This window comes from Phalacrocorax aristotelis, chromosome 8 (assembly GCF_949628215.1).
Source record: "Phalacrocorax aristotelis chromosome 8, bGulAri2.1, whole genome shotgun sequence".
NCBI lineage: Eukaryota > Metazoa > Chordata > Aves > Suliformes > Phalacrocoracidae > Phalacrocorax > Phalacrocorax aristotelis.
Genome location: NC_134283.1, coordinates 34,075,558 through 34,099,487, shown reverse-complemented (window position 1 = coordinate 34,099,487; position 23,930 = coordinate 34,075,558). Strand labels below are relative to the sequence as shown.

The 23,930-nt window shown below is 44.7% G+C and overlaps 1 protein-coding gene across 5 annotated transcripts; it reads right to left on the bottom strand.

The window, feature by feature from the left end:
- Positions 1-1,166: 1,166 nt before the first annotated feature.
- Positions 1,167-22,776, bottom strand: PURA (purine rich element binding protein A). Of its 5 annotated transcripts, XM_075102378.1 has the most exons (4): positions 21,515-22,776; positions 4,402-4,467; positions 4,258-4,314; positions 1,762-3,238 (listed from the first exon to the last, which is right to left on the bottom strand). In XM_075102378.1, the coding sequence occupies exon 1, from the start codon at positions 22,676-22,678 to the stop codon at positions 21,728-21,730; it is 951 nt and encodes a 316-aa protein (XP_074958479.1). In that variant the 5' UTR covers positions 22,679-22,776; the 3' UTR covers positions 1,762-3,238; positions 4,258-4,314; positions 4,402-4,467; positions 21,515-21,727. The 5 variants fall into 5 exon arrangements, with proteins under 5 accessions (XP_074958478.1, XP_074958479.1, XP_074958477.1 ...); XM_075102377.1 differs by adding an exon at positions 1,167-1,728 and having other exon boundaries at positions 2,946-4,467; XM_075102376.1 differs by having other exon boundaries at positions 1,762-4,314.
- Positions 22,777-23,930: the final 1,154 nt, after the last annotated feature.

Genomic DNA, 23,930 nt, shown 5'->3' with positions numbered 1-23,930 from the left:
GGGAGGACAGGAATCCTGCCCTGAATGTGAAGTGTGAAATCCATGCCCCAAAAAAATTTCAAATAGTGCATAATATAAGCATTTGATGGGTTTTCTAACCAGGAATCTAGCATTGAGAGCATTAAATTAAACACTAGGTGACTTAGCATGCTGTACAAGAAAGCCTGGGAAATGAGAAATGCAGGGATAGATTGCATTATTTATAGTTTCATTTTTTTCCCCAGTTTTGAACACCTAAGAAAGCACAAGCGTATGCAGTGCTTAGAGAGGGACACAGTGTGGCCAGACTCTGCATTTGCAATGCCTGCCTGCTATTCCTGCCTGGTCCTTTTCCATGGATTTCTCCATCCAGCCTCTCACCAACTGCACTCCTGCTGCTTCCCACCTGCAGCCAGAAACGCTGCCAACCCCACTCCACACTGGGCTGGAGCCCCAAGGCAGGGCATCACCTACTCCACCCTCCGCTCCAGGGGCACCGGAGTGCTTTGGGAGCTGTGCAAACCTGCTCCCCATGTCAGAAAGCAGCCCCAGTCCTCTGCTGCTCAGAGAGGGTCAAAGCCCCCTGAATTTGCCTTCAGCCTCGATGATGATCCAAAGCACTCATCTACTTCAGCTTCTCGCAGCTGCCTGTGGACCCAAGGGCCTTGAGCAGGGTCAGGGGGCCTGGAGCGTGGGGCTTTCCTGCAGCCTTGTAACAGCAGAAAGCAGGACCAAGCCACGCTGGACCTCAGTTTGACAACTTGTTTCCTTGGAGGGTGTTGTTTTACTTCAATCCCAATGCTTTCTGATTTAAAAAAAAAAAATATATATATATACACACACATGTGCCAGGACTCAGACTGGTGAAAACTGCAGCTAAGCAGTACCATTTGCTGCAGGGCTTTTAGTTCAGAGCATCCTGCTCTGTCTCAGCAATGTAATCACTTGCTTGGGATATGAAGGGGCAGTCTCATGACGTGGAAGGGGCTGGAAAACGTTAGCTAGCACTCCTGTCAGACCTTGCAGGGAGAGGCATGCTTTGCATCTTCCTCAGAACCTAATTTAAAACACAAGGATGCATTGAAAAAAACCTGCTTTGGAAGATTTTAAAGAACAGCACGAACTAAAAAAGCAGCTGCCAAAATTGATTTCCAGCATTAAAAATCAGCACTGATGAGAGCCATCTTAGAGCAAATAATTTATTTAGTAATTCCATGTAAACACTTCAGATTTACTAGCAAATACAATGCTTGCTGTTCTTTTAAATAGATCATTCAAAAAATAAGAATCTATTATTAATGGCAGGTTGACTAGCGATCTCCATACTACTGTACAATAAGAAATTTTTTTTCTAATGGATTTAACATCTCAATTTTTCTTGTTCTGTGTTTGCTTTACACAAAGCCCAAAGGACACACATTTGAACTGCTCCCTGACGATGCCACTGCAGACTGGGGTGTTTTGGGGAAGGTATGCAGGCAAATCCTCCCATCCTCGCATTGGTATAAGCTGATGTAAGAGTGGGATGGCAGAACTTGCGTGAACACTGTTCACAGACACATGCCTTTTTGGTCAGAAAAGAGAAAATGAACGGTGGAGAACTTCTCTTTGGGTTGTATAAAAGCAACAAACTCCATCGTTGGCGTTTACTTATCAACACAGCAGTACATATACACGTATCCACAGTCTTGGAAAAGCATCCTATAAGCTGGAGAAAGCAGTGGTTCTGAGGCTTGGTACACCAGTGCACTAAAACCAAAAGAATGATACCTTCTTACATAGTCAAATGAAAAATAAATATCTTTATTTTCTGCCTACTTTATTTCAGTTTTCAAATAAATTTTAAATAAATCTGTACAAAGTATACTGTTACAGTATATATTTTTAAGTTAACTGAAATGCCTAAGTGTAACAACACTACAATAAAGCAGTATAGATTGGCACATCTCTAATAAAGATTAACTTTTACACTCAAAAAATACCAGCTCCCAAGAAAACCCTTGATATATTTTTGGTATTTTTATGCAAGTTACGTTGCAAACATATTATAGACCAATTCTCCCCTCCTTAAAAAGAAAATAACTTCTAATGGTTTTCCAGATAATGTGAACATCTTTATGCTGTTAAAGGGACACCATCAGGATAAAAGAGAGAGAGAGATATTTAAAAAAAAAAAAAAAAAAGCAAAAACTTTGGTCAAAAATTGGCAAGTTTTAGGCCTTGTGCACCACCCACCTCACCGAGCTCTGACTGCAGTCGATGCCAGGGATGGCAGGACCGCGGCAGCACTGCCAGGCATCTCGGCTCTCACTGAGACTGGAGAGACTTGTAGCAGCCAGATTTCCACCCCACGCCCCGGCCACAGGGATGCAAACTGCTGCAGGAATGCTTCCAGCCAAATACCCAAACCAACAAGACAAGTATTTTTTCCCCCTTGCGATTAAAAAGGAATTAACACGCATGCACTGGGGCTGACTTTTGCTTCCCCTCCCCCCCACCCCAAAATAAAAACCTAAAATTGATCTGACAGTGTCCCTTTGCTCAAAATAAAGACTTCTGTACTATATAGTTTAGTTATCGAAGAAAACTTGTTCATAGGGTGAAAGAGCCAGGTACATTTCAAAATTCAAATTCCAAATCCAGCTGCAGGTGTTAGATTCATGAGCTCTTGAAACCTTCTAATATTTCGTTAAATAATTCCAAACTGGGAATTGGAGGATAAATATTACAGATTAAGAGCAGGAGTTTTCTCTCTTAATCTTTCCAATGATATATTAAATCAATGTTTACATGCTGAAAGTTAATCTTACATTAGAATGTAATGCAATATCGGCTGCGACATAAACCTATAAATAAATCAACTACCATAGATTAAACTCTGTTAAATATTTCTAAGTTAATAAAATATTGACAGTATTATAAAATTACAGTATTTACAATAAGAAAAAGTCTAGACTAATATATACCTTTAACAGATCTCTTCTCCAATTTGGGATTGCAACAGAATTATGAATATATGAACAATTTATTAGAAAGTTGCATTGTAATTATCATTTTTCCATTAGAGTTAGCGAGGGTAATCTATCACTGCCTTTTTTTTTTTTTTAAAAAAGTGACTTCTGATGGCGGGGTGTAGCTTTTGAGTACCAAACTGGTAACAGGAGTCCTCCGCAAGACGTCTGAAGATAATGTAGGACCAGCCTCAATTGCTCAGATTAAAGTTGTATTACAGAACTGCCAGCAATCAGAACCACTCAAGCTGCAAAAGGGGAGGAAAGGTAGTTTTCAGCTCAAACTGCACAGCTGGAAGGGCTCCCCTCATTCTGGACTCCAACTAAGGCTGCAGGAGCTTTGATCTGCACTCAAGAACTGCAAAAACCTCAGCTTTTGAGTTCATTAGGAGGAAATTAGCCATTGGTGCTCCTTAAAGGGACATAGTTAGGTTGCAGCTATACCAAAAATGTTCTCGCCAACCATGTACAATAAAACCAGGCTAGGCATTTGAGATCCTCTTTGGCTTGCTTTTTTGGGAGGTTGCAGTTTTTCGGGGTTGGGGCTGGTTTGGTTTTTTGGGTTTTTTTTTTTTGCATTTTGTTTGCTTGGGAGAAAAAAAATTGGCTGTGACCATGCAGTCAACTCATTTTCTATTCTTCGCCAGCTTCTCTGTTTCACAAGTATTAGCATAACGCTGTTATGTTTGGGTCACAAACACTTGCAGAAAAAAAAGGAGGCTTCAACGCTCCCAAGTCGATTTGTCTTGGTATAAATCAAAACTCTGAAAAAATGACCTACAGTGATTCCCGTCATTAAAAAACACCAGCTGCTTTTGGGGTCCCAGACACCTAGCAATGTCCTTTTAAGGATCAGACCTCTCACTTGCCCTTTTTCCCAGCCTTGGAGGAAGAGTTTACAACAAGTTTAGGAAGGGCAACGTTCAAATTCTATCCCTCCTCCCCATGTCACACTTTCTGGCAGTAAATTAGAAAAAAATGGGGGGAAAAAAAAATTAAAATTCCTTTCCCGCCCTTCCCTCCCCCAGTCCTGCTCCCTGTAAAACAGAAATGGCATTTTTTAGTGTATATTTTTGGATCAATTGTTTTTTCTCAGCCCCAAGATGCTTGTGGGAGACCTACCCACCAGCTTCAGAGAGGTGAAGCACTTTATGTGTTTGCAGGGGTTTCTACCAGTTCCCGCAGTGGGCAGCTGGGAACACCTCTGTCCTTAAAAGCAGGCTTTAAACTGGTAAAAGAATAATTTGTAAACTTGGGTCTACGTTACCAACAGAAGGCTCTAGGTCCTGTGGGCTCCAGTTCCCAGACATGCAGAGCAGGAAAACTAGAAAGAAAACTCGGTACCTTTCAATCACCTGCCGGGTTGTACTGGGGGGGAGTGGGGAACGAGAGAGACAAAATGACAACTGACCTTATAAACAAAGGTATGTTTAGGGCTTCTGGTTTCAGGAATAAACCGATATTTACTGGTAAAAGTCTGCCAAAAAACAAAAACAGAAACACAGGATTACTGGTAAATATTGGTTTATATGGAGAAGTTTAAAAAAAAAAAAAAGAAGTCATTGTGCTCCTGATCTCCACGTGCTCCTGGGCGGGAGCTGAGAACTGCCCCGCAGCATCCCTACTCTTGGCAGCATCTTTGGCACCAAGACACCTCAAACCAGAAGCCTTGTGTTGAGAGACAAGTGATGTTTCTTTCCTTTACTCCCCTAAAACTACACGCTTCTTTCTGAATTTCCTGCCCCACCCCCTCCCCCCAAGGCTGGTCCTACAGGGGTTTGGCTCAGGAGATGGAAAGTCTTCTTCCGAAACCACTTGGAAATGAATTTGTACATAATATGGTATCTCATCACCAAGGCTGCTGATGCGTGAGCCTCGTCCACTCTCTAAGATACCATAAAATATACAAGACTGAGTGTATATTTTAAATAAAGCATTTTCTTGTAAGTGGCATAAACCCATTCATTTTATTTACATGCTCATTTATTTCCAAAAATAGAGTTGGTCCACATTGGACAAGAGAAATCAAGAAGCCATACAGTAGAAGAGTTAAAAGTCCAACATTTAACCAAAGTACAATGAAATTCCAGAAGTCTGTGGCTGACTTGAACCACAGAAACATACACATGAGCCACATAGACATTTGTACATAGAGCATTATATTACCAATAATATTTGCAAACATGAGGTCAAGATGGTTAAAAACCCAGCAGAACTGAACCAGGGGTCGTGGCTGAACAGAAGCAGGTGGTGAACGGCTGTTACTATCGCAGGGGAACACCACTCTCCAAAGATTTTGCTTCACTTTTTGTTTTTTCTTTAACTGAGAAAGTTCTAATTTTTCTGCCCTGGGGACCAAAATTGAGGACGTGGTGAAAGCCAACCACACATAGCTCCCTAAGAACACACCGAGCGGCTGGCTATATGTAGCATCACCCGTGGAGATGCAGGGGGTCTTATACCCATGAAGATGCAAGGAGCGCAAAACAGCGCAGATGCCAAACGGCACTGGCAATGCCTGGGGCTGGCTGTGCCAGGGCTGAGCTCCGATGGGAGGACAAAAGCCCAGCATAAAACCATCGATTTTGATGACAAAGCAGGGCAAATCTGCAGGGCAGGACCCCTGTCCCATCCACCCAAGCAGACTGACCCTGCCTGCTGCTACCTGGCCTTAAAGATCACCTGGAAAAGAAAAACTAGGTATTTATACCCTTGTGGTGTGCTGCAGGGTGTCTGAAAAAGGTCTGGATGGGTTTTGTCTTGAAAACAAGGATTTCCCTCCCTTGCTGTGGGCAATTTTTGGCATTAGCTATTCTGGTCCTGTCTACCTTTTCTGGAAGACCACAAATAATCCAGCCTGAACAGACCTATGGCATTAGTGGATGTTGCACCAGACAAATGAGGGAAGTGATTTTTCTCAAACAATTTAATTTTTTTTACCTTTAAAATAAAAAAAAGCTCAGAGGCCTGATTGACAGTAGAAGAAAAAAATAATGGAAAAGATGCATTATCTCTGTGTTATGGCCTGGTTTATCTAGGTATTTCCATGGACCTCACTGTGATAATATCCCAGTGTCTCCAAAGGATGGAAAAATAGATTTAAATCTGTATGTTCTCCTGCAGAGAATCACATAAAGTAAGAGAGGGAAGACAATTGTAACACTCCTGGTATTTCTACAAACAACCCCCTGTTTGGGGTAGAACCACATTAAAAGGGTATAAATTTATTTTCCTTTTTCAAGTCATCTTTGACACAATATTAAGCCTAGTCCAATGGGAATGCTAGTACAGAGCTAATTTACAGAATACCAACAATAATTATCTGTACCTAACAGGATTTAAAGGCAAGTATACTCAGTACATTTAGAAAAAAATACTATTACCAAAATGCCAGACCTTTGACAGCAGTTAAAACAGAAGCAGCCGTGCAGTTTTCTATGTGGACGGACATCCTTTAGCACAAGTCGCTATTATCATCTGAGCCTGTTAACAGACAACTTTATCTTCCGATTTGTCTCCTAGAATGTTTCTAATCTCAGATGTGAAATACATTTTTAAAAAGAGATGGGCCTGATCCCATGCAGTTGGGTAGGTACAACACTCCCCAATGAAACTCAAAGCCCAAATTCCTAAAGAGAGAGCACAAGAGAGTTTTTTTTTCTTACATCAAATAGCTATCATGCAAGCACACCATGACATTTTCATATTAAGTACTTCAAAGTCAGCTGGTATAATTTAACTAGAAGTGAGCAATCTAATGAAATTAGTATTTCCAGGGGGAGGGGACAAAGGTTGTGCCAGTGACAACCACCAGATTACCAAGGGAAAACAGCACAGGGACCCCATGGGAGTCTAATGACCTGTACTACAGGACAGTTCATGCACAACAGCCTCTCAGACCTTAGTACCTAAATCTGTAATATGCAGTTATTTTCAATGGCAGTCTATACACCTTCATTTCATTTGCTTTTGCTACCCAGAATCAGATGTTCTTCCTGAACGAGTAAATCACTTAAAACCTAGCAATATTGTTGGAGCATTAAAAATTGCCTTTTTTTTTTACCCCTGCCTATTGCCTCGCATTTCCCAGGGTCAGCCCCCACTACTGCAGGCTCACAGTACCAGACCTTATCGTACTCTTCTGAATTTTCTAGTCATGCTCAGGCTGAAGTAACTTCTCTAGTATAACCAACCACTCTGCTCTTTCAATTGCCAATTCTTATACTTAAACACTAACTCTAACCGAAAACCTTGAGGTGCCTGCAGTTAACCTGCTCCTATTGCAAAATCCAATCATTTATCAAAGCACTTAGTCTTTGGTACTATGATCTAATGAAGACAGGGAAGGTGGGAGAAGCAAAGGTATTTGCCATGACTTCTAAACTTTTAAGAAGCCTAAAACTAAGCTAGAGCAGCAAAGGGTTGCTCTAACTCACACCAGTTAGCTATGTATCCTCCTCAGTCACTTTTAAGAGAGGTAACACAGGTCTGCACGCGTGCACACACACACACAATCCTCCCTCAAGAACAGTGCTAGACGAGACCTGGAAAACATTGCCCAGACCTCTCTCCCCGCTCCTTCCCTTTCTGCCTAATGCCAAAACCAAAACCTTTTAGGTTTTTCTTGGTAAAACAAAAGCAAACAGAACATATCCACAACATCAGTTGCTGAGGCATGCTCTGGGATCTGGCAGACCTGCAAGTCAAGCTCATGGTAGGAATTTGAACTGAGGGTGTCACATCACAGGAGAAATCTAGATGCCATACTACCCAGTATTCTGGGCTTGTTTCTCCTCTTCGGTCAACCAGACTTTGCAGCCTGGACCTAGATGTGCTCACCATAAAAGTTCAATGAACATTAACCCTCTCCACCTGCCAACTTTGGTTTTAATGAATTGGTCTTTTCCAGAGGAAACTCATTTGCTCAAAGGCTGCAGAGCTACTCAAGATACAGACCTGGAAGCCTTCAGTCCCCATCTCCAGCTAGACTTATGTCTACCTTGTGCTGCCCAAGTGATCAACATCAGCTGCAACCAAAGGAGGACTCCATTATGTTTCTCTCCTCATTGCAAGCGTAATTTTTTAATACATTCTTGGGAGGACTTGATAAAAACCTTTTAAAACATCCAGATAAAGATCAGTTGATTCTCCACCTCCGTGCTGTCAACATGGTCAAAGATTCTGGTAGATTACCCAGAAAACAAGATTGATCATAGAATCACAGAATGGTTTGGGTTGGAAGGTACCTTCAAGGACCACCTAGTCCAACCCCCTTTTTTTGCAGAAAGTATGTTGCTTTTAACCTATCACATTCTGAAGAATTACAGCTCATCAGTTTCTCCTTCTCAGTCTGGAGTTCAGGGTTGCTGATCTGCAATTCCCAGTGCCCCGTTTAATACTTTAACTAAAAAAATAATAATACAATATTAGGATGTTATCTGATTATGGAGAATACTAAGCTATTTTTTAACAGCCCTATTTCTGCTAGTAACATTAGCGTTTCAGTCTCAAGCTCTTTTAAAACTCCTAAGCACACCTGTTGCTCTTCGACTTGAATTTACTACTTTGCTCTGGCATCTCTGCCTTAAACGCTTAAGTTATGAGGGAAGCTACTTATCTTTACCATCCAAAAGGACTAGGTGATGGATAGGTAGGCTCTCAAACACGCCCTGTGCTCCAGACTGACGCGGAGAAGTCACTTAAGTAGTACGAAGTAGTGCAGAAAGTTAATTGTGCCTTCAGTCCTGCATGCTCGTATTTTCTCCCCAGCCTTCTCTCTCATGCACTTAAGATAGCATTTACTCCTTAAGGCTAAGGAGGCTCTTCAAAGCCCCTCCTAAACTGCTTAACTTCCAGATGACAGGTTATCTTCTATACAGCATGTCTCTTTCAGTCTACTTTGCAAGAGCTGGACTTCTGTCTTTTGATGGAGTCTTGCTGGACTCCAGAAGTCCCTTCCTTCATAACTGTTTTACTTCATAACTTTATAACTATTTTACTTTGTAACTGATTTCCACTTCAGCTCTGAAACTCCTTCATGACAAAGCTCTGCCTAACTTGGATATCTGTAACCTTTCCAGGTACCTATGAGGCTGCCTGGACAAGTCTAAGGACTTTATTTTTCTGATCTTCTCCCCTGCAATATTTTATAAGACAAGACTCATTTTTAGTCCAGCGCCTTTCACCCCCGAGGATGCTGAACCTGTAATTGTACTGTGGTCACTGCTATTTAACAACTCAACGGTAATTATATCTTGAAACAGTTCTCATGTTTTAGTCCTAAATCAAGGCTAACTCTACACCAGGCTGTTATATGAAATGATCCTTTAAGTAAAACAAGATGTTTGTTCACCAAAATGTTAGCCAGCTCCTTCTCAAACAATCCAGCCAAATAGCATGGACATAATTGAATTTACTTTTTCTTACAATTTTATGAAGACACATGAGCCTGGTTTCCTCCCAAGCCCCACAAAATTCATAACCTTCTTCTTGTGTGGAATAGAAAATTTCCTAATACCTCTGTGTCATTAAAATATGGGATTTATATCGAACATAAATTTGACTGTGTGGTCGTCACTACTCCAATTTCCACTCAGATTTTACGGCAACATTTTAGATCTAGTGTTCCTTCACACCTTTATGACCTAGCATGCCTATTCGGTATAGTCTGATGCCAGGTAATGCAGTATCGTACTGATTTTCATTACCCCCCCACCATGTTTCAATCAAACCAGCTATGCCAAGGTCTTTTTACACTGCCAAACAGTCAGTGTAATGGAAAACAACTATTTTTTGTTTTATGTTTCTACACTGGTATACAGGCATTTTTCTTGTTTGGACCACATACCCGTTTCTTATCCCACTCTGCAGCCCTACAGCTGCAGCTCCTCCTGTGTACACAACTCTGCTCTCAACCTCCTCCTACCCTACGCTGAAGTTTCCCCTTGCCTTCCAGGAGAAATGGGCACTCCTGGCAATCCCATTCAGCACCCTCACCCAAGCCCTGACAGCCTCAGCCTTTCACCAGCACTGTGGTCAGTCCGTCCTCCCAAAACCCTGTCCACTTTCTGTGCCACCAGTCTAGGGATGCTACAGATGAAGTGGAAACCAGCCCGCTCTGCGAAGTCATGACTTAACTTCACCTACTTATACCCTTTCTATCATTTTCCCAGGCACACATTTAGACTTTAGGAAGAGCTAGTGCCATGTCCTAAACTCTGTCTTCTTCCCAGGCACCCAAATTTAGCTTCCCAAGTATCTCAGCTTCACGGGTGACAGCTCCAGCCTTGCCCCAAGCACTCCAAAATCTTTCAGGACCTACTTGTCCACTCAACAGGCAACTTGTCAGATGGATCTCCTAATCATCAGGAGCAGAGCCTGTATTTCCCATGACCAAATCCTTTGCCATCCAAACCTCGCAGAGCTACTTCCCCAGCTTCTAAAGGCATCTCCAGACCAGAGAACAACTCCTCAACCAAGGCTTTAGTATTAAATTATAAATTGCCCCTTTAATCCTGTCCAGTTGCAAGTCAAGTTTCCACAAATAAAAGGCAAGGCTGTTAGTACTGAGATGAGGATGGACCACAACCATCTACAGATGATTTAATGCCATCCCTTCTCCACCAGCTCAGCAACTTTGGCCTCAAGGTGCTTTCAGGAGCTTCGAGCACCTCTCCTTGTTGCACTGTGTAGCATTTTATCAGAAGATAATCACTCATAATGTCTGTCCTCTCTGCACTAGTGTGTGCAGTTCCTAGTGCAACTGAGCCAATGTTCTTCTGATTCCCATAATTAAGCTAGGATTTTTACTTTATGACCATATAAAGTCTTTCTTTAAAATAAAAATAGACTGACTGTTAATGGATTCTTTTTAAAATTACTTTAAACCATCAATTAGAGACTTTCATTGGACAAGATAAGTTACATATGGTCTTGCAGAAGCCTGTAAGGACTCATTTACCGTGACTTTTATTGACAGTTGCAGCTCAGAAGCCAACTTTTTTTCTTTTTTTTTAAAGATCAAATGAGCCTCTGAACATAGCACTGTCAAAAGACCTATCCATAAACCAAACTGTTTGCACGCATGAAAGCAGAGACGACAAATGCATGAATTTGCAGTGCTTAGTTCAGAATTATTAATGCGAGAAAATAATTCAAAGTCTCTAGTCCCTATTTTGCTCAGAGACCTGCCTGGTTCCCCTTCAGCAGCCCCTGGCAATGGTGATCCTACCATCATTTATTATTTAAATAATCTTTTTACTAAAAAGAAGATTTGACCCCATTTATAACTCAGTACCTGACAAGACACTGGCTTCTTTTCTTCACCTCTGGTGCTGCTCACACAACATTTTTCTTAAGCTGACCTGCCCATACAGTTCCTGATAAGCCAATGCTGCACTGCCAGCTCTCCTCAGCATCACTTGAGTGGGAGGTTTAAATACCAGATCTCACAAAATCTTTTATCCACACTCCCTAGCCCCAGCATTTCTTGAAGTATTGACAGCCTTTACAGTTCACCTAGAAGTGAGACAGCTAGACCTGTCTCTGCTGGAGTGATACAGAAGAGCTGGCCCTTGAAAACCCAGTGCCCACCTCTTGACCCCCAGGTAAGTCTTGAGGAGTCTGGACCAGCTGACGCCAACGTACTCATGCACGCTCCCAAGGAGTGGTTTGAGCTCCTCTGCCCATATTGAATGCCCAAGCAAAAGGCAAGCCCAGGAAAAGCAAGTTCCAAACCTCAGGAGACTAGAGGCAATAAAGCCAGCAACTTGCATTGCACTCATGAACTATTGTGCAACCATGACAGAGCATGGAGAAATAAAACGTATTCTGTAGTGAGACCCTAGAGCAAGCCCAACCTGTGGGAGAGAAAGACACTCAAACCAATGTGGCTAACCTTCAAATGACAGCGCTGCTCTGAGATGTCCTGTCCAGACAGGTCCTGCCCAAGATGCACAGTGTCCTGCACTCTGGCATACGACAGCGTACCTTTCTACCCACAGTTCAAAGAGCAAAACCCACCTCTAGCTAACATACTAGCTGGAGGACACTAAAGACACGATGAGCACTGTGATTTGAGTTCGAGTTGCACGTCAAGACATTCACCAGCAACGGAAAAAAACGCCACTGCTCATCTTCTCCACCCCCAACTCTGAGCAATATAAATTACCGAGGCACCATATATCTTATATAGACTTAGCCTCCTCCAGCCACCGTGTGAAGCTTCATCTCAGCACCAGCTCCATCAGCACAGCTGATGACACAGAGGAGCTGAAAACATGCCAGAGACCCCACAGCTTGTGTGTCCTTGCACACCATCCCCAAAGTCCCCTATGCCTGTGCTGGCCCACCCTAGAGCAACTGCACATTGGTCCAGCGGGATGATGAGATGTCTCTGAGATGTGTCTCAGAGCCCAGGCTCAGCTCCCTGACCTTCCTGCAAGCATGGCAGTGCCACCACACAGTCAAAACCACTGATGTGCATCAGTTGAGACATGATCTCTTGCACCAAGACAGTCACCCTTGGGGGCTGCCGCATGGTCCCTGCACCATGTCCAGTATGAAATGCAAACAGATTGGGGTCAACATGGTCACAGGTATTCATATGCTGTTTGCAAGCCACTTCTATGAGCAGCTCTCCATAGAAATCAACATGCTGACCAGGATGACATTTCAATGTGTAGAGGTTCTTCCCTGAAAAGCTGTTTAAATCTCTCCAAGGCATGCACTTTGGCTTCCCAGTGGCATGTAGCATATCAGCTCCCACAACAGCTGCCTCCCTCCAAGGTCTCACTAGCCAAGAGGGGCACATCCTTCCATGCTGCAGATGTAACTCCACACCTCTCACCTCCCTGGTCTGTGACAGAAAGAATGAAGCTTTTCTTTGTTTCCTACATATTTCAAGATAGTGTTTCAAGAAAAAATCCCTTCTGCACGACAGCCAGGAAGGCTCAGCACAAACTCCCACTGCCAACATTGCAGCCAGTCCTCTTTTCACTTGTCTCCTACGTGGCCTAAGTCTAAGAAAAGGCTCAAGTGCATTTTTTTGCAAAGCTAACATCAGGATGGACAGCAAACCAACTGATGACCGACAAAGATAAGGAATTATCTGAGTTAAGACCGAGTTACCTGCTGGGGAGATCCAGAAGATGCCCATTCAAAGCAAGACTCTGCCAGCTGATGGCTGATCCAGAAAGGAGCAGAAGTACACCACATGTCGTGAACCCAAGCCTCAAGACAACAAGGTGCGAAAATGGCCAGCCATCTACACAGGCAGTCTCCTGTTTTATCTAGGGCTATGTCTACACAAGCAGTCAGCACAGCTAGAGCCAAGTTCGACAGCAAAGGAGTCACTGCTCAGGACCTGACAATCATGTTATCTGTGTTTTGGGGATTTTACTCTCCCATGAGCTCTAGCTTGGTCTAACAGACCTAATGGCCACTGGTTGGTAGAGCTTGTCTTTTGGCTTAATTAAACCCAGAATGAATCAGATCACATGCTCTGAGACTGCTCCATGATAAAACCAATGTACACTACACAGGGACAGCAGAGCACTTTGCTGCAGAAGTGCACGCCTGACCCGAGCTGCAAAGCTACCACAGACACCACCATGGCCCCGTGGAAGTCCAGTACGGGGTTCTGGTCACTCAAAATGAGACAATACCCACATGCAGACAAAACCTATAGCCTGCCTGAGTGTCCAGCTTGGCTGGACGTGGTGCCTTCCAGAGCAAAAGGCTCAGGACCAGATCAAAGTGAAGGAGCACCAGCAGTATTGATCTGCAGAGGGACAGTGAAGCATTGTTTGGGGATATCCAGCCATTCGCTCTGTCTCGTTTTAATCAGTCAACACTCAAAAGACAGATAGTGGAGCCAGAAGTCCTCTATCTTTATCTTTTCTCACTTAATCTCCAGCTGAGATTCTTCTGTGAAAACAAGCCTCATTCCTTGCTGTATGAATTCAGCTCTCCCTCTTCTGTGATATTTTGCCTCAAACAGGCTACACAACTGTTTACCACTTTCATAGAGGCAGGCGTGACAGGCTCCGACTCTCCGAAAAAAACATGACTGCTCCTCTGGCTTCAGCCACGTACAGCAACCAAATTGCAGAGGTGGGACCAGCAGAGCTACCCCAGCCAGGGAGCTGGGGAGCTCAGTCCCACAACCCCACCACCCCATGCTCTCCTGGGATCAACTGCCCGACACCCCCTGGCTGCCCACGGCAAAGGGTCTGCCAGAGGTGCTCATCTGGCTTTTATGTGCTTCTCTGCAAGTGGCATCACCTACCCTCCGCTCCGAACACCAGTTTGGATGCTGAAGCACTTGATAGCAGTCAAGGTGCACCTCAGCTGTCCACGTCTGCCAGCTCAGCCCTCCCGCCTTGCTCTGAAAGCCTTTTCCCACTCTCCAGATGGACACCACCTCCTCTGCTGTGACTGCTGGGAGCTTCTCCCCCAGGACAAACTCTTTTCACCCAGCTTGGGACCCGCCTGAGTCCGCTGTCTCAGGAAATGTCTTCGTTAGCGACAATGGCACCATACCTGCCTGCAGGAGGGCACATCCAAAAGCAAACCTGCTCAACCTTTCCCTTCTAATGTACTTCTCCAGCAGCAAATTTTACACCATCCAAATGGCAATAAAATATCCAGTATACCTTTGAAGGAGTAACTCTGTGAACCCCTAAAAATGGATGATTTGGCATTTACTTCTCTCTGCTATCTATAGATACAACTACAGCTGTTCAGATCTGCATTAATGACAAGCAATGCATGGCCCAGTAAAGTCTCAATAGCCCACCTGTGATTCACAAGAAGTGGGATGCATTGCGGACCCCTATGTAGGCTGACTTTCCCCCAGACTGTAGTGCTGCTAAAACACAGTCCCATCAGGAACCTAAATGCTTTGAAAAGATAAAAAGTAAAAGAGAAAGATAGGCAGGCTAAGAGAAACTCCTAGAGCGGACTCAAGACCATCTGGCATGAATGGTTCAGGAGTGGGGAGGCAGCATCGCTGACAGGAGCAGAGCAGGCAGACCAATGCTGGCAGAGGAACTTCAGCTGCCACACGAGAGGAGCATCCTTCCTGTGCCATCAGGCCATTACCCTCAGTAATTTCAACATGAGAAATCCCACTTAAGAGCAAAAAAAAGCCATGAACTTCAGGTCCAAAGATTAGGCTCTCGTTAAAACAGGCTTTTAAAAAAGGTTATAATTTTGAAAGTCCGTTTAAATAAACCTTAACTAGCTTTAAACTATATATACGTATCTCCTTGCCATGTTCACAAACCCACGCACAACGTTTTGCGGTGCCAGCGAGCTAAACGATGTGCAAGCAAGCAGAGTAAAAGGATCCACAGGCTTGAAGAAAAGCTCTGGGCTGAAATTATCTTTCCTTGTTGCAAGTGGCACAGGAGATGGCAAGAGCAGAAGGAATCAAGAACAAAAATGGAACTTGCTTGTTTACCTTGTTGGTTTTGTCAAAACATTTTGACAAGACTGCATGCAGCCCGCTTCTCTGTTCTGCTACCAAAAATTCAGATCCTTTCACCTATGCTCACGCATTACGGAAGAAAGCCAAGAAGAGTGAAACTTTTAGGGAGAGAAGTGCATGTGGAAAAAAATATAAAGCCTAGCATGAGAACTTAAAACCACACTGCACTCCTCTTTCAGATAGTCCGAACACCAACACAAACAGTGACCCTTCAATTACACAAGCTGAGTTAACAAGGAGCAGGCAGCCAGCAGAGGAGGATAGTAAGAAAATAAAAGGTAAATTTGGGTAAGCCTGACAAAAAGCAAAGAGCAAAAAAAAAAAAAAGAAAAACAAAAAAGAAGAAAAAAATCAAGGTGCAAACCAGGATCTTAAATTTGCAGTTAAAACCAAAAAATTCTTAACAGTCATTTTAACAGAGAAACTCTCCAGCGCTTAGGCAGAACCCTACCTCTCAAAAAGCAATCCAAGATGGTAAGAAGCAGCAGGTTTTTGAATGACCAAATCGCATGGTTGTGGAAGAATTTGCTTTTGCTGCCTTCTTTCCAACTCACCTAAGACAGACTCGTTTTCTACCTGTTGCACTACCAAAATTGGTTGGTTCTAGTTACACTTTGGGTTTTTGCATTTCACGAGGGTACCCTGAAATGTAAATCTGTTTTAACATTCTTGTACATTAATGTCAGGTTTCTCCACTTCTAGCTCCCACAACTTCTGCCACAGACAAGTCAATCAGATTTGGTATATGCCCTAGAACGGGAAATGGGAGGTCTGGATTTAAAGCAAAGAAAAAATAATTATGTCAGTGCTCTGCAAGGTGTTGGATCCAAATGCGGTGGATCTGCTGAAGTCTTCAATCCCAAACACTCAGTAATTTTACTTTAAAAAAAAAAAAAGTAAAGTTTAACCTGTTGAACTTAAAGAAGAAAGTGGCAAACCTTTGAGTAAGGGAGACAAAAGTGTGCAGGTGCAAAAACATAATGTGCCATAGTTCACCACCTTAGAAGAAATCAGAGTTTTGCTTTGTTTGTTTGTTTTTTTTTTCTTAAGTGCCAGGGAAACGCGCTTCCCAAAGGGTGGCTTTAGTTTACAGGCACCAAGGTGGAAGCATGAAGTGAAGACATGCAAAAAATGTCAGGTTTTCATAAACCCTTCTTGAAAAAGTGCACTGTGTTTTTAGTAAAAATGCGTTATCTACCAAATCTCCACTGACCACGGGCCACTTGCATACGGAAAGTTGCATCAATTTGCAGCATCAATGCTGACATTTTTGCCTTCTCCTTCCACCCACCTCCCCAATTTTTTTTCCTTGGGAGACATACAGCACCACTGCATTAGAACGTACAAGAAATGAAAACAGTGAGTACGACTGATATAGATCCATTGACTTTTTATTACAAATGTACTTGATCACTTGGCTTCAAAAAAGTTTAAATCAACCCCTATTTTCTGTACGCCAGTACAAAGTAAAATCTATTTTACAAATTAAATACCTAAAAATTTGACAAAAATATTAAAGTTTGATGGAAAAAACAGTTATAAAAATCCCCTTTTAAGAAGGTAAGAGATAACATTCCCTCCCAACCCTCACAGTCCTGTTATACAATATTAATAGTCATTTTTTTAGAATAGGTAGGTATGTTATATCTTGCTGTTAGCATACAAGTCACTCTAATAGCTTTATCTGTATATACTCCAGTTAGTGCATGAATGCCATCTGATTGAATATAATCAACTATCTTTAACTGATCCCTAATTTACATTTCATAGCTTGCATAGTTTGAAGGGACAAAGGTTATACTACAGCTAATCATAAAAAAAGGTGGTTACAGTGCTATTTTTAAAGGCAACAAAGTAATTGCTCCCCCACAAAAAAAGGTTATCGGTCGGCTCTGAGCAGGGGTTAAAATCACCGGCAGCTTTCTGCCTCACTCTACAGGATCATCTACCCTCGCACCCGCTGCCCGCGCCGGGCAGCCCCTCTGCGCTTTACAACAGTCGAGTTACAGGTTGCGAACCGCTTCTCAGCGAGCGCCGCACCGAGCACATTTCAACCCCTGCAAGGGATACACAAGAAAGTGACACTGTCAAGTTTTTTTTTTTTTTCTTTCTCCTTCCTTAAGGTCGAATTCTCCAAAAAAGCACTCTGCTGCATATGGGTATGCCTTGCTGGAAGCTCAGTGGCCTCTCTGCGCCCCACAGCTGAGGCTCTACCGCTGGCACGGCGGCCCCGCGGCTCCTGCCCAGCCAAAGCCCTGACCCTCCCTGGCACCAGGGGCCTGGAGATAACTCCAGGACGGGTCTGGACAGTCCCCTCCTGCTCCTGGGCAGCATCGCGAGTGGGACCACAGAGAAGGGGCAGGAATCAACAGCGGGTCGTTCTGTTTCTTTTTTTTTTATTTTTTTATTTAACTTCTCAGAGACAGAACAATTTAACTTTTTTTAACAAAAAAAAAAAAAAGAAAAAGACTTTGAATTTGGAGGACATTTCTCCATTAGCATAAAACCACTTAAAGGTCAGTTGTATTTCAACGGTAAATTACTTGACAGTGTCCCTTTTAGCTTCAAAATAAAATAATGTCAGTATTGCAATGAATTTCAAGTTTTCTTGCATGTAGTCATTATAAAGTAGCTTTTATCATGCTCTTGGACCTGTTCTACAAGACATTTAAAAGCATATCATCAAGGAAAATATAAGGCATACTTCTCAGGAATTAGATATCTTGGCACATTTGAGCATACTGTCTTTTTTTAAAACAACACATATGGTCAAATATACCTTTCTTCTTCTAACATTAAACAGGGTTTTCTGTACTTTGTTTTAAATACTGAGATATTAGAGCCTTAGTAAAGTACCGAGCACCTCTGGGAAAAAAACAAAAAAGCAAAAAATAAATCAAAACAAAAACAAAACCAGAAGCAAAATCCCACGAACCTTTACAGTCATTTTAGTCTTTCATTATCATCATTCATCAAGTCCTAGGACATACATAACGTGCGTTAAAAGAAGAAGAAGAAAAAAAACCAAAACCCAACAAAACACGCAGAAGAAACCCAAAACGAGACAAAAACTGACCACAAGTTCTCAGACACTGTTCACAAAACTGCCAGTGGGCTGTTAGAGGCTGTACTGGTTTGACTGGAACCATGCGGCCCGTGCGCTTCTCGAGTCAGCCGGATCCCAGGCAGGATCTGGGCGGCGCGGGTGAGGAAGACCACAGGAGCAGCCTGCCTCGTTAGCGATGCTCCCAGGAGCCGGGAGGGTACGGAAGGACACTCTGCCGTGCTCTCATTGCCTCCCGCTACTTATTGCTGGGAACACAACGCAGCAGCGTGGAACTATGAGCGCCGCACCGCAGCCGCCGGCAGCGCGACAACTTTTGGGAGGGCAGCGAACAGCAGGACCGAGACAATCAATCAAGTAGCAAAACCAAAGCAATTAATTTCCTAACTACGTCTAGCAGCATGGAGAATGCAGTCCCACACACATCACAGTTGAAGTACAATTATCGATGGAACTGCCCATCCAGACCCTCCAATTCAAAAGCAGGTTATCAGACAAATGTTTACATGCAATTGAGAACCATTTCAAATGTCACATTACGCACTTCGAAAGCTTATTTTACTACTGGGAAATAGGAAAGTGCACATTAAAGCAATTTTAAACATTTCCAGTGATTGTTTAAAAGAAATAGAAACACCTCACTACTGGCATCACGTATTTAAATTTCTGTGAACACTAACAGCAAACTTCTTTAAAGGGAAAAAATGCATGGTACAATGGGAACAGCTTGTTTTGACACTTACAGTACATCTCAAAAAAAAAAAGGAATTATAATTTCAAATGGGAATAAAAAGACAGCAGGAAATAAAATTCTTTAAGACAAGCTTTTTTTTCACCCCCCACCCTCCATCCTTGACCATCAGTAAAGAAGCACAGGCAGCTCCTGCTCGTACAGGTGGTGCCTTCTGCGCACAGCAGCTAGGTCTACCAGACAGCTAACTTTGCCAAGAGCGTTAAGAAAAATGATTGCATCCTAAAAAAACTTCTGAGTGGAACAAGATCCTAGTTTCTCTGAAACACTGTCTACTGAATTCCGGCCGAGGAAAAGAAAAGAAAAGAAAAGAAAAGAAAAGAAAAGAAAAGAAAAGAAAAGAAAAGAAAAGAAAAGAAAAGAAAAGAAAAGAAAAGAAAGAAAAGGAAAAGAAAAGAAAGGAAAAAGAAAAGGAGAAAAGAAAAGAAAAGAAAAGAAAAGAAAAGAAAAGAAAAGAAAAGAAAAGAAAAGAAAAGAAAAGAAAAGAAAAGAAAAGAAAAGAAAAGGAAAAGAAAGGAAAAAGAAAAGGAGAAAAGAAAAAAGAAAAGAAAAGAAAAGAAAAGAAAAGAAAAGAAAAGAAAAGAAAAGAAAAGAAAAGAAAAGAAAAGAAAAGAAAAGAAAAGAAAAGAAAAGGAAAAGAGAAAAGAAAAAGAAAATTTTGTTTTCACTGTTTAAGGCATCTTTTTTTATAACGTTTTCTATTCACTCGTAACGATGATAGTCATGCAGCAGTTTAATGATAAAAATATATTAATATTTTACTATACAGCAGCAAAAAGTTAGTCAATTAAAAGCACACCAACTTTTTTTTTAAAAGAAAAAAAAACCAAAACAACAAAAACAGCCTGTAAAAGTCCATTATTATTCTCATTATTATTACAAACAATTTCAATTTGGAGAACACACCTGGACATATTAGTGTTCTGACAAATCTGCGTTTCTCTACCCTAGGCTTTGACCAGAGCCCGCGAGCGCGCACGCCGGCGAGGAGGCTGGGACGGGGAGGGAAGGGCACGGTTAGGCTCGCCAGGTATGTAGCCAGTAATAACTAGCACCACAGCTACATGGAAATCCATTACAGACACACACCGGCTTGGCTTTCACTTTTAAACTAAACTCCGAACCCCATGGCTCAGTAGGATTACTCTGCAATTGCGTCGCACTGATTTCTAACAGGCCTACAGGAGTTAACGGCACCAGCAGGGATCAAAGCACAGGTTCGGACCTCGCACGAGTTTAGGAGATAGTGCTAGTGCCAGTGGCAACACGGAAAGACTTGCTACCTGCTGTCCAAAAACAGGTTGACTGGAAACCGCTGCACGTCAGGTTAAGTACTTTAAGTACACAGAATAAAAAAAATATATTATGAACAATACAAGTACATCTCATATACACAATAATGACAATACGCCTACTCAGTTGTAAACCAAACAGGTGCAGAAAAAAATATTACGGGAGGAAATTCTTTACTTTTCTTTTTTTTTCTCTCTCTCTCTTTTTTTTTTCCTTTTCCTCTTTTTTTTTTTGTTTTTACTATTTGAATAACTTTGGTTCAAACGTAAAAATCACAAGTTAGCAAATTTCATTTAAATGCCTTTTTTAATAATTTTTCTTCATGTTCACAGAAGTTTCACTGACCATTTTTATATGTTTAAGGTCCAGATGCAATGCATATTGTATAAAAGAGAGCACTTATTGTTTACCTTGCATGAATTAAACCTACGTACCTTTTAACTCTACAAACTTCTGCATAACATTTAGACAAAGCTCAGACACACAGCATGCCTAGCCCTCATATATATATACACATCTCTAATCACAGGTATATAGGGTGTCAAATATACTATAGTAACCTCCATGTAAGGTTCGAAATTTGGTAACAAAATGAGAAGAAAAAACTAAAAATATTATTTTACGTGTTCTAAAATATCTCTTTTTTTTTGTGCTAAAGTCAAATGTTAGCTCAACATGAAAAGGACTTTTTTTTATATAATTCAGCAATATTATAATCTTGACCATTTTTGCAAACACTTTTAATAATAATAGCTTAAACGTGTACAAAAGTTCTCGGTTAATTAGGGAAATAAACACTCAGTTCTTTATATTTTTAATCAAGTAGGAAACACAGTTCATATATAATGTTATTACTTTTTTTTGACTTTTTTTGTGTGTTTTGTTTTTGTTTTGTTTTTTTTTTTTTTGTTTTAGCAGCTGCTTACTGTTTGATACGGTGGGTAAAGTGGAGGAACATCCAGCGATGGGTGGATGGAGGCGCTGCTGCCGGGCGGCGGGGACGCCGGGCGGGCGGCGCGGCCGGGGGGGGCGGCGGGCACCGGGGAGGGCTTCTCGCCGCCGCCCCCCCCGCCCCGCCCCGCCGCCCCCCCGCCCTCCCGCCAGCGGCGGGGCCAGTCCGCGTCCCGGGGGGCGGGCGGTCAGTCCTCCTCAGGCTCCTCGGCCTGCAGCAGGGCGCCGGGCGGCCCGGCGGCGGCGGCGGCGGCGGCCTCGGCCTCGGGGGGCGGCTCGGCCCCGGCGCCCGCGGGGGGGGCGGCGGCGGCGGCGGCGCGCTTGTCCCGCTGCTTCTCCTGGATCTTCTTCATCTCGTCCGAGTACTTGCAGAAGGTGTGGCCGAACTTGGCCCAGACCTTGTAGGGGACGGTGATGGAGTTGCGGTAGGTGGGCTTCACCTCGCTCACCCGCATGAAGACGCCGTACTTGTTGGAGCCCACGTCGAAGAAGAAGCGCTTGTTGTCCACAGTCAAGGAGGTGCCCTCGGGCAGCTCGGCCGGCTCCTCCTCCACCCCGTAGTCGTCGATGAGCTTGGCCAGGGCGTCGCGGAACTCGATGAGGCCCTGGGCCGGCAGGGCGATGGTCTGGCCCTGCGTGGAGCCCAGCCCCGGGCCGCGGTTGACGGTCTGGCGGACGCGGAGGAAGCGCCCGCGCTGGTTCTCCTTCAGATCCATGTAGTACTTGCGGTTCTCCCGCACCAGGAACTCGCTCTTGAGCGCTCGCCGGGGCTCGTCGGCCGCCTGCGCCAGCTCGGGGGGCTGGCTGGGCCCCAGCTGCGCGTAGTGCTCGATGAAGTCGCCCAGGTAGTCGCGGAACTCGACGGCCACCGACATGGAGAGGGTCAGGCGGCTCTTGTTGCCTCCCGCCCCCACCTCGGCGATCTTCAGGAAGCGGCCCTTGGCGTTCTGCTTCACGTCCAGGTAGAAGCGCTTGTTCTGGATGTCCACCCGCTTGGAGGCCAGCTCCTGCGTCTCGTGTTGCAGGCCGCCGCCCGGGCCACCACCGCCGCCGCCGCCGCCGCCCGAGCCCGGCCCCCCGGCGCCCGCCGCGCCCCCGCCGCCGCCGCCCTGCTCGCTGCCGCTGTCTCTGTCCGCCATGATGCCGCCGCCCGCCGCCGCCGCCGCCGCCGCCGCCGCCGCCGCCGCTCGGCCTCCGCCGCTTCTCGCCCGGCGCCCCCCCCCCCCCGCGCCGCCGCCTGCGCCGCCTCCTCCTCCTCGGCCGCCGCCTCCGCCTCCTCCGCCTCCTCCTCCTCCTCCTCCTCCTCCTCCTCCTCCTCGGCCGCCCCCGGCCGCCGCCCCGCCGCCGCCGCCGCCGCTTCGCCCCGCCGCTGCTGCAACAGCCCCCGCGGCCACCAGCCGGCCGCTCTCGCGAGATCTGCGGGAGCGAGGAGAGGGCGCGGGAAGGCGGCAGAGAGCGGCCCCCGACGCCGGCCGCCCCGCCGAGCCGGGCAGCAGCGCCGCGCCGCCGGGCGGCCGCGACGCGCACACTGCCATCCGCCGCTACCGGGCGGGGGCGGGCTGTCGTGTCCCGCACACCGGGCCGTGACATCCCCCACCCGTGCTGCTGGCGGGGCCGGGAAGCGCCGTCGGTGCTCCTCGTTGCCGGGGGGGCCCGCGTGCTCCCGGGACAAAACTGCACAGGCGACTGGGAAGGCAGCCCTCTGAGCATCCCAGTCGCAGGTGACGGGCTTGCTTTTATATGAAACTCCTGCTTTTTGGTGGGTTTTTGAGGACATCCCTTCAGTTCCAGTCCTTGACACCAAACCCTGCATTCCCAAATCCCAATCCAGCTCCCAAGTAAGATTGCTTTCTGCTGGCGCTACAGGCCCGGAAGCAAACTGGCAGGCTGGGTTTGGCTAAATGTCCCTTCCCTGCCTGCTGCTTCCAGGACAGCAAGTGCTGACTCCTGTGGAGAGCATTGGCGCTACCTTGAGCATCCCAAAAAACCCACAAGTGTGATACGCAAAGCTGTCGTGCTACAAGGCAGGTTTTGTGGTGGCCGGTGGGATGTGCTCTGTGCTGAAGGAAGTAACATATGCGTTCACCGAGCAGAAAGAGATTAAATTGCTAAGACATCTGCGTGTCTTAGATGTTCCTTAGATATCACAGGAGGAAGCACCAGTCTGCCCCACCGTTATGATTAAAGCCTTTGTTATTAGTGACGCCATGCGTAACAACAAAATAAAATAGAAAGGAAAACGGTTTCCTTTTAACACAGAAGCAGTGTTTCAGAGCTGCAGTGAGCTGCAGCTTGCAAGCTGTCAGCAGCTGTATGTCAGCTTGCAGAAGTGCCCTGAATGCCTGGGACGCGCGGCACTACGTGGATGCTACGTTTGATTTTCAGCCCGCC

Bases quoted from the DNA above. Each gene is read 5' to 3' on its own strand.
- PURA (XM_075102377.1), bottom strand. From the start codon at position 22,678: ATGGCGGACAGAGACAGCGGCAGCGAGCAGGGCGGCGGCGGCGGGGGC.